The sequence below is a fragment of the Saccostrea cucullata genome, unplaced genomic scaffold (assembly GCF_032062105.1).
Source record: "Saccostrea cucullata isolate Sc308-1 unplaced genomic scaffold, CSIRO_AGI_Scuc_v1 ctg11996, whole genome shotgun sequence".
Lineage (NCBI taxonomy): Eukaryota > Metazoa > Mollusca > Bivalvia > Ostreida > Ostreidae > Saccostrea > Saccostrea cuccullata.
This window is the reverse complement of record NW_026928906.1, coordinates 10,555-20,713: the sequence shown is the minus strand read 5'-3', so window position 1 is coordinate 20,713 and position 10,159 is coordinate 10,555. Positions and strand designations below refer to the sequence as shown.

Below are 10,159 nucleotides of genomic sequence, written 5' to 3'. Positions count from 1 at the left end.
TCACATCATGACGTTAAAGTATATATGATTGACGTCATGACGTTAAAGTAAGTAACGGCAACGTCATGACGTTTTAGAATTAACATTGAGAACAATACCTAATTCAAACAGCTGTAAAAATAAAACTACAAGAGATATTGTTAAAAAATAAAATGTTATATAATACATTAATCTAAGAGCATTGTTTGGAAAAGCTTCATCCGTTTCGATGACAGGGCGGATTTTTGTACATTCTGGCTTAAGTCCTTTACATTTAAATATTTAGAAAAAAAATCTTTAAAATTCTTCTTTGGAACACTGGGCAAATAAAAGCTGAAACATAAGTGGAATCATCTTGGGATAGTGTGAATTTGAAATTGTTCAAATCATGGCCCCGGGGATATTGTGGGACCACGAAAGGTAATCTAAAGTTTTACACTAAAATATGTAGGAAAAATCTTAGAAATCTTCTTTTTAAGTACCACTGGGCCAGAAAAGCTGCAAGTAATGTGGAATCATCCTGGGTTGTGTAGATTTTAAATTGTTCAAATTGTGACTCATGGGGGTAGGAAGGAGCCACAATAAGGAATCCAAGTTTTACATTGAAATATATAGAAACAAGATGTGTTTGTGAAACACTATGTGCCCAGCGGCAACAAAATTCGAAAAAAAATTTTAGCATATAGGTCACAATCAAGGTCACACGATCATTGTCCTTTGTGTCATTCGAAGCACTTAATTAGTGGAGTATGCATACTAAATATGAAGTCTTTATCTCCTATGGTTCAAAAGTTATGGCGAAAGTTCGAAAAAAATATTTTTAGCAAAGTCAAAGTCAAAAGGTCATTGCCCTTGGATTATTTGAAAGAGCTTAATACGCAAGTTTCGAGATTATCTCCCTTGGTGCGCTCTTTCATTGAGGAGGGGAGTTTCGTTGCCGCGTAAACAAAAAGGTGGGACAGATATTTGTTACTGTGTATGTTGGATACATTGCATCATCGATATACCGGTTTATCATAACTACACGATTGTCAGGATGCACTCTACAACTTGAGAATAACCTAATTAAAGTAAATGCATCATTTTTTAAGCATAAAAATGGAAACAAAAAAGAAAATATCTTTTCGGACGAGGCCGAGGGAAGAGATATGGACCTCTAATAAATACGGTGCACATGCATCTGATTACGTCGGGAATCTTGATTCTTTTCCTTATTATGACTTAAAAACTCTAACTTTTTTAGAAAATGTTCGTACAATCAAGAAAATTGATTACATTTATAAAGACTACAATGTTTCTTTCGTTTTCAAATATTAATAGTACTTAGATTTGTAAATATGCATAGTTGAGCTTGATAAATCATCAAATGCATCACTGCTAAACATTGTTATCTTTCTATAACATTTAATTTATTCTAAGAACCATAAATATCGTTCTTTTATTTATGCACGTTTGTATACAGAGACAACCTGTCCCACCTCCATGCTGAAATGGATACTTTTTGCGCCTCTATCGTAGGAGAGTTACAATCTCGAAACTCGCGTATTATCGGAGTATGCATTCTAAATATGAAGGATCTGTTTACTATAGTTCAAAAGTAATGGCAAAAGTTCGAAAAGGCTATTTTTAGCATAAAGGTCATAGGCAAGGTCACAAAGTCATTGACCTTTATGTCAGTTGAAAATGCTTAGTTAGTGGAGTATGCATACCAAATATGAAGTCTCTATCTCTCACGGTTCAAAAGTAATGGCGAAGGTTAAAGTTAACAACAGTCAGACAAACAGACAAACCGATAAACAGACAAACAAACAGACAGGACAAAAACAATATACGTCCCGAATCTATCGATTCGGGCGCATAAAAATCTTTTAAAGTCTTCTCAAGAACCACTGGACCATATAAGCAGATACTTATGTGGAAGCATCCTGGGGTAGTGTAGATTTTATATTGTTCAAATCATGACTCCCAGGGATAAAACAGGGTTACAACAAAGAATATTTACATTGAAATATGTAGAAAAAATCTTTAAAAATCTTCTTCTAAAAAAACCACCGGACCAGAAAAGCTGCAACTTATGAGGAAACGTCCTCGGGTAGTGAAGATTTTTAATCATTCATATCATGACTCTTGAGAGTAGGGCGGGGACACAATAGGTAATCCAAGGGGGCATCAGGTGAGTCAGGCGAAGAACAGCAGGGTCATTGTTACTCAGGTGAGCGTTGTAACTCATGGGGTTCTTTTCATTCTTCTATTGTCCTAATACAATCCTGATTCAAAACCAAATAAAAACGTTTAGAGAAATAAAAAGATATGATTAAAAAGGTCATATAATTGAATAATAATGTCTCTGTCCTAAAAATCGGAAAAAAAAACATTTTAAAATAGCGAAGTAATACTGCAATCAATATAATAGATTTAGTCAAGAAGGTTTTTTTTCTTTTTAAAGAATATGACTAACGTTTATCATACCTTTATGTACATCGTGTATGATCCCCCGCTTTCAGTGTTTCAGGAGTTGGGACGTTATTATCTTTTTTTCTAATGCCACAAATTTGATTTAAAATTCAAGAGCCTTTATTCCTCTAAAAATAAAGTCGATATTATAGTATCATACTTTCATACGAATATGAATGGTTTTGCAGTATTCCGTCTTTTATCATGATTTTTATATAGACCTTTTTTACTTATGATGAAATGGCGCCAGAAATGGCACCACCTTCTAAGTTTCCTAGGAATCGATGTGGATGTCCCAATGGACGGATTGGTCCTAACTGTGTTCAACCTCTGCATAGACTTAGTAAGTTTATTATATTTGGCGTAAGTTTCCATTATGACTTCTTTTCCATCTTTAACTCTTTTGTGTTATATATATATAGTTTTACATTTTCTATTCCCAAGTCTTTAAAAAATAAATCCATTAAAATGCATGCTTTAAATAAATTAAACAAAATCGATAACCAGTTCAAATTACTTTGAAAGAAGCTTATTTCAACATGTTATACGATATAACATAACTTGGGACAGTTTACGCTTTATAAACAGGTTTATAAAAAGCGTTTTACTGCCTAAGTTATGTTATATCGTATAACTTAAGTTGTAATAAACTTAATTCCTTATAATTTAATCTCAATGTGGAAAATTTTTCGTCTAGATAAAGGCTTCAAATTGAGCAATAATTTCAATAGAAAAGAGTAACACGTTTTTTGACGTAACTAGTTGTGACATAGGCAACTCATGTTATACGAAATGGATTAAATCTTTTATCTAATCAAATGACGCGTTACATTTAAAATAAATTATTTTTGGATAAACAGAGGAATTTTAAATTGCTTCCAATATTTAAATTTAAAATAAAGTACATGAGTACATGTTCATTCATATATTTTATAAATTGCTTTCAACACTTCCATCACATAGAGGTATACCTCCACCATTTATATCCGTACAGCAACTATAAAATTGCCCGATGATATCCCTTAAAATAGCAGGTGTGGATTGTTGATTAATGATTCTATGTTGTTTACGTTCAATTGGAGAATTTTTTCATTCATATAGAGACGTCACTTTATGCCAATAAAGGGCTTCAATTTTAGATTTTTACTGGGCACTGAGGGTTATTATGCTGCAAGGGTTCTTTATCGTGACAGCGTCTGCTTTGACACGGGCCCTCGGTTTTAAAGGTCTCATTCGAATTTTATGTCAACATGCTCAAAGTGGCCGGTGCTATGCGAAGGAATAGTTGCCACGTATTTTTATCGACTTCGATCAGTCGCGGCAGGAGTTCGAACCCACGAGTTTGGATCACAAAGCGAACGAGATAAGGAGAAAGTTGTAAATTTTAAACGGTACGAATTTTGATGCACCAGATACCCATATCGACAAATTATGTCTCTTCAATGATGCCAATGCCGAAACGTTGGAAATACGACACATCTAATTAAAAAATACTTTGAGAGCAGAAAAAAGAGGTTTCAAAGACCGGAGCCAATTACATCGACAGATCAGAACTATGCATGAGGGAATCAATCCTTAATTTTGAAATTAAGCTCTATTTTGGCCACAGCAATTTAAAAATATTTATCCGCATTTTCAAATACCGATGTACTTTGCTCCTGGGCTGTAGAGAATGTCGGGCACTAACAGTCTGCCAGCAGATGTGAACTTATATTGTCCATTTACAATGATTTCTTCTCTTTTTTCCCTTTTTTTTCCTTATATGAAAAAGAATTTAATAAAGAGTAATGTATTAACGAACATTATTGAGATAAAGTATTTCTGAGTTATACTGTTTAAACATTTTTTTTAGGATTTTTCAAAATTGTCAAAAAGTAATGATAGAATTAAGTTTTAAAGTCTTCTTTTTGAAAGTATCTATTGTCATTTCTTTCTTTTTTTTTCAGAGAAACAGAGACAGAAGATCGATGTTTAAAAATCAATAAAGTAAACTTGACTTTATTATTGTTTAGTTTTTCGTAGAAAGTTTACTTTTTATTATTTGTATGATAAACGAGTAAGGCATGCCTGAAACACAAATGAACCTGCATGATTTTCCGCTAAAATGATACAACGTCAAAGTATTTGTGTGTCTAGTGGTACAAAGTAACGAAGTATACAACTGAAGTAATTTTGCCTAATATGATAATTCACAAGATGTGAAGAATCCCAAAGTCCGATTTTATTGAAGGAGCAGTTGTCTATGATATCATAAAGTCTGGATTTTAATTCATATTTAAGAAATAAAATATCATTTTTAGATTTTCACTGGGATATGACCTGAAGTCGGTAACGGTCAAATACGTACCGACTTCCAGCCATTTCCAGTGAAATTAAAAATAATATTTTATTTCTTAAATAAAATTTTATTTTCATTTTATTTTCCCGTGACAAAGCAAAGTAGGCACTATTTAGACTTTGTAATGGAAATGCAAAATAACGTTTCTACGACATTATGTGACGTCACAATATGAACTTTCCAAATGGCTCGTGCAGTTTTGCCATATGCAAGAAAATCGGATCGTGTGACCAACTGCATGTCATTGAAAATTGATTTTCGATATCATTATCATTGTTATATAAGGAAAGACATCAGTAAATGTAATTGCTGTACAAAGTGTGGAAAATCGTAAGTGTTGATGGTATAGACGTTTGGAAAATTTGATTTAAATTTTCTAAAAATTTCATTAGAGATTTTGAGGGTCCACATCTGATTTTCGCCACTTTTAGAATATGCTGTATAACAGTGCGTTATTTTGAAGTCTTTCTTCAGTGTATTGAATATTTCGCAAGGAGTCAACATATGAGCTTGATGGAGCATTTGCTAGACCCAATAACATATCTTTATTTGTAATAATTTTTGTGAAGTTAAGAAATTCATTATTACAGTAGAACTCATTTTCTTGACTGGTAACTGACCAAGTACATAGTTATGTTGAATATAAGTCTGCCTCTTCCAAAATTGTGAATTTGATGGCCCCTAGGTCACGGGTTCTGTTGTTAGAGCGGGGTTCTACTGATTATATAGTGAAAATGCATTCACTAGTCGATGTTCGACCGCAGTTTGAGATGTCGGATATGTCGATGAGATGTTGTACCGCTTACAACACAGGATTGACGGGGTCTTTTTTGCAATCGTTGGAATTCGAAAGAAAACGAAATTTACATCATGATATATATGTCAAAATAAAAAATCTAAGATATAATAAAACATTTATTGACTGAGGTTTTGGACAAAATGCGTTTTGTCGACCCCTGGAATTTGAAATAATAAAATAAATAAATATTTGCTTTGCGCTTTTGAAATTTAACAATGCAAAAAAAACTGTATTTATACATGTTATATGAAATATGGAATTAATAAAAAGTTTTAAAATAAATGTTAACGAAAAATCCATAAAAAAAAATTAAATACAAAGTTTTATTCGAATTGGGTTTTTTTTAAAATTGAAAACTGAAATATAAATCATATGCGCAAAAATCAAGTCATGTTTTGTGCAGTGCTGACTCTTCGGATAACTGAGGTAGGTAGGAGATTCAGTTAGTATTTGAAAGCTAATTTATTTTCTTTGATATTATTATATATAGTTTGACAGTGCAGGAAAGTTATAGTCTTACATAAATAAACATTAGTATACGATAAATTAAAAGATTAAATTCTGCAATGTTAGGATGAGCATCAGTAAGCAAAGGATAAAACTAGCATTGACCTACATAAAATCAGCATGGGTGCACTAATATGAGAAAATGAATGAAGTTTTATTAAGTTTATAAAATGGAAACAGAGAAAGAAAATTGATTAAATTATTCAAATTATAAATACATCATGAAATATTATGATCCAACGGTCATATAAACACACTTTTACTGTTTTTAGGACATACGCAAGCCAACGTAGTTAGAACTTTATCGTCTTTTCCTATGGAGTGGAAGAGTTCCAATACTTAAAGGAACTGTGCGCTACATTTTAATGTCCATATATGTTGTTACACACTTCTTCTAAAACAAGTTTGAATAAACAATATATCTTGAATATGTGTTTACTAATTTTTGTTTATTTTTCTTTGAATTATTAAAGAATTTTTATCTATTTTAATCTTTTCAAAATCTGGTTATGCATGCTGAATTTTGTCTATAACCATCTGATGGCACTATAATCTTAAATTAAGAATATCTTGAAAAAATATCAGTAAGGTACGTTGTCCTTAAACGGCAACTGTATGCAGCAGAAACTGTTCTGTAATATATTTTTTTAAAGACGACTGTTACATGTAACAAGTTTTCACTTTGCGTGCAGCACTGTTTCAAATTCAATGAAAACAATTGAAAACTGCGAGATTTTTCCCGTTATTTCTGCGCTTCTAGTAAATCAATAAATGGTGTGATGTAGCATATGACAAATAGATTATCATGTAAGTAGCTATCATTTCTGAAAATAAGAGAGAGAGAGAGAAAAAAAAACAAAACATTGAAAATTGGTATGGCATATGTAACATATTTACTTGTTACAAAAATTTTATCCAAAATGTTCCAGAGATCTGATATTTTACATTTATAAATCAAATTACGATTTTGGTCATTCTCTTGTATAGCTTACATTTTACTGTGTTCGGTTATTTTTCACAAATATAGTAAAACGTGTGATTGCATGAGTAATCATGCCAGGATCCGTCGCCTTCCATTGAAACGCAGTTTTCGTTTGCATCACCGTTTGGTTGATTAGAATACCAGTTTGTGTAAGTCATTGTCTTGGAAGAGTGTTCCCAATAAAACGTGCCTTCCGAGTTTGAATCAGTACCCCCGATCCACCAAGAGTCCCGAGAGGCTGAAATTAACAATATTAAGGTACAATCCTGTTCAACTTTCAGCCTAGCTGAGCTAAAATGTTGTATAGTACAAAAATATGCAAAACTGTACCTTTGTCTTGAATCCATGTTTTCTTAACTTCAGTTTCTATTGCCAGAAGATGTGCTCCAATAGATATGCAGCTTTCCTAAAATGAAAGAGGACAAATAGATATTCTAGTTTCGGTTCACCAGACATATTTCTCCAATGGGCAGAGAGTTTACCAAAGATTGTTACTAAGCGCACCTCGGCCGATTCGTTCCTTGACGAATAACTCACCACAACTCAAAAGAATTGTTCCTCATCTGGTTAAGGAGACGGAATTATCATTTGTTTTTTTCTGATTCTATACGTGAAATTAGTTGGAAAAGAGTTTAATTGCAGTTTATAGGTATATGTGGTGTACATTGACTTGGTAAAATTATTGTCGAAAGCAGAAACAAAAGTAATGTAACCTAAAGACATACAATACATTTCGTCATTCGTTAATGTCTTATTTCCGTGATAATGTACGTTGTCGTTATACTACTATATAAATTCTAGTTGAAATCCAGAGCACGTGTTCTCTTCTTCGCATATAGAACCTTTTGAATTAATTTTGTTTCGTATTCATGAATGCAAAAAAGGTTGGCTAATAACAAGGTGCAATTGGTACACAATTGGTATACATTGGTGGAAATTGCAAAAGACGGTGGGAAGACCTTAAACCACATAGATTTTGTTAATCAGAAACTCAAGCGTCTTTTTATTATGAAATTTAGGGAACTAGTGATGCCATCGGAATGATTTTGACAAAAATTCCGAAATGAAATATGACAAGGAAGATACATATACGAGTTAATTTTTATTGACAATGTATTTGTCTATGATATCCAAAAAATTTTTTTGAGCTTTTAGCATCTATATTTGAATAACACCACCTCTTGAATATCCAACTGCATGGTGCCTCTTTTGTTTCCCCTTAACTGCTTTAACTTCAAAATGATTAAGTCGCCCGCTTGACGCAGTGGCTAGAGCGTCTGCTCGAGAGTCGCGAAGTAAGAAGTTTAAACCCACTGTGGAACGTAGAGACCGGCCCTTCTGATGAGACCGTATAAACCAAGGTCCTGTATCGCAGTCGGTGCTAGCACGAAAAAGATCCCGCACTGCTCAGTGGCCTGAGTGCCGAGTAAAAGACAAAATTTGTAGCTCTCCACTGCCAAGTGGTGGCGTCTCCATATGGGTGAAAAATATTCGAAACGGGATGTTACATAACATACAATCAATCAATTTATGTTGTATGGTTGCTCGCGTGGCGTAGTGGTTTGAGTGTCTACTCCACAGTCGCGAAGTAGAGACTTGATGCAAGGTTTGTCCACTAATCTTTAGTTAAAGTCCCTACCTTTGAAGATCTCCATTGCAGTCTCTTTTTCACAAAGCAATAACTACTCCCTCCATTCCTTATCCATGACACAGGACAGTCTGCAATATGAAAAATAAAACCATTTGAACATTTAAAAAAATGTATAATATAAATATTGCTTTTTTCATTAGGACACCTTCTGTTTAAACTTTCGCAAAGGGAAAAAGCAAAGACGATAATGCAGTATCTTTGCAATTTCCCCTCAGTGCCGAGTATATAGGACACAATTTACAGCTCTCCACCGGCTAGTGGTGGCGTCTCCATATGAGTGAAAAATTCTGGAACGGGACGTTAAACAATATACAATCAATCAATCAATCGATTCTATAATTTCTTGAATTTGCAATTTCCTCTAAACTTGAAAGTGTTGGCAAGTCATAACACTAATGTTAAGATATTGAAACCCATAAAAATGTTTTAAGAATATACATGAAATAAATTTCACAGACTTTTAGTTTTTCCAAAGAGCTAATGCATGTTATACGAGGGTTGATCCAAAAGTAATGTCACTGTGTCCATATCCTTTATATTTGGCGTCACATTATCAAATATAATGCACCAAAAGATGCAGAAAAAGAAATCTATTCAAAATTGAAAATTTCATTTAATAATGTTTAATTGAATTTATTTTATAGACGTTTAAAACATTAGACATAGGGGGTGCCGCCGCGTCAAAACTAAACGTCACGTTTTAAAGTGTATGTTGTTAGAATGAAAAAGACAAATACATTTAAAAAGGCAATTAAAAAAAGCGTCTAATCATCCAATATTTTAAAAAAGACAAAATTGACAATTTCGATCTAGTCTTTAGTTAAAAATAAAATGGCGACATTGTTTTTTATCATAAACATTGTTGTTTATATCTGATGTATTGAAGAAAGGAAATGTCGAAATTGAATAAAACGCCGAACTGAGTTTTAATGCGTTTTTCCTTAAAAATTGGGAAATCGCCATTGGAATCAGTTACGATGGTAAATAAGACTCGCAGAGGAAATAATGTAAAAACGAGACTTGATCATAGATGGTTTCAGAGATTCTGGGCGAGTCATGGGTAATTAATTGATCAGCTGAGGACAGGAAGACCGAAAGATACGAGGTCGGTGGAAACGTCCAATGGCGTCAACGTTGTGAAAAAAAAGAGATTCGTGTCACACGGTTTGAGTGATACATTGTATGAGAAACTTTTAAGTTTGTCTTATGGTACTGTTCAAAGAATTTTGATGAAGGACTAAATTACCGATAGAGTGTACAATTGGTGACAATAATTCTTAAAGAAAGTAAAATGTGTTAATGTGTTTTCGAATATCAATTTTTTAATGAAACGATGGGGAAGCGTTTTTAAAACTGTGTGACGGCGCATATCCGTCATATGACGTTATTGGGGTGCGGCGACTACCATAATTGCACTTTGTATATAATTCGATATTTGGGAAAGTATAA

At 33.1% G+C, this 10,159-nt stretch overlaps 1 protein-coding gene across 1 annotated transcript; it reads right to left on the bottom strand.

Moving 5' to 3' along the window:
• Nucleotides 1-6,953: 6,953 nt before the first annotated feature.
• Nucleotides 6,954-9,768, bottom strand: LOC134279143 (CD209 antigen-like protein D). Its single transcript, XM_062761505.1, has 4 exons — nucleotides 9,687-9,768; nucleotides 8,699-8,778; nucleotides 7,390-7,465; nucleotides 6,954-7,297 (listed from the first exon to the last, which is right to left on the bottom strand). Exons 1-4 carry the CDS (start codon nucleotides 9,766-9,768, stop codon nucleotides 7,086-7,088), a joined length of 450 nt encoding a protein of 149 aa, XP_062617489.1. The 3' UTR covers nucleotides 6,954-7,085.
• Between the last annotated feature and the right edge of the window lie 391 nt (nucleotides 9,769-10,159).

Coding starts and splice junctions, on each gene's coding strand:
- LOC134279143 (XM_062761505.1), bottom strand. CDS start 9,768: ATGACTCGCCCAGAATCTCTGAAACCATCTATGATCAAGTCTCGTTTT. Junction 8,779..9,686: donor TGCGAGTCTTATTTACCATC/GTAACTGATTCC, acceptor TTCATATTGCAG/ACTGTCCTGTGTCATGGATA. Junction 7,298..7,389: donor AACATGGATTCAAGACAAAG/GTACAGTTTTGC, acceptor TGTTAATTTCAG/CCTCTCGGGACTCTTGGTGG.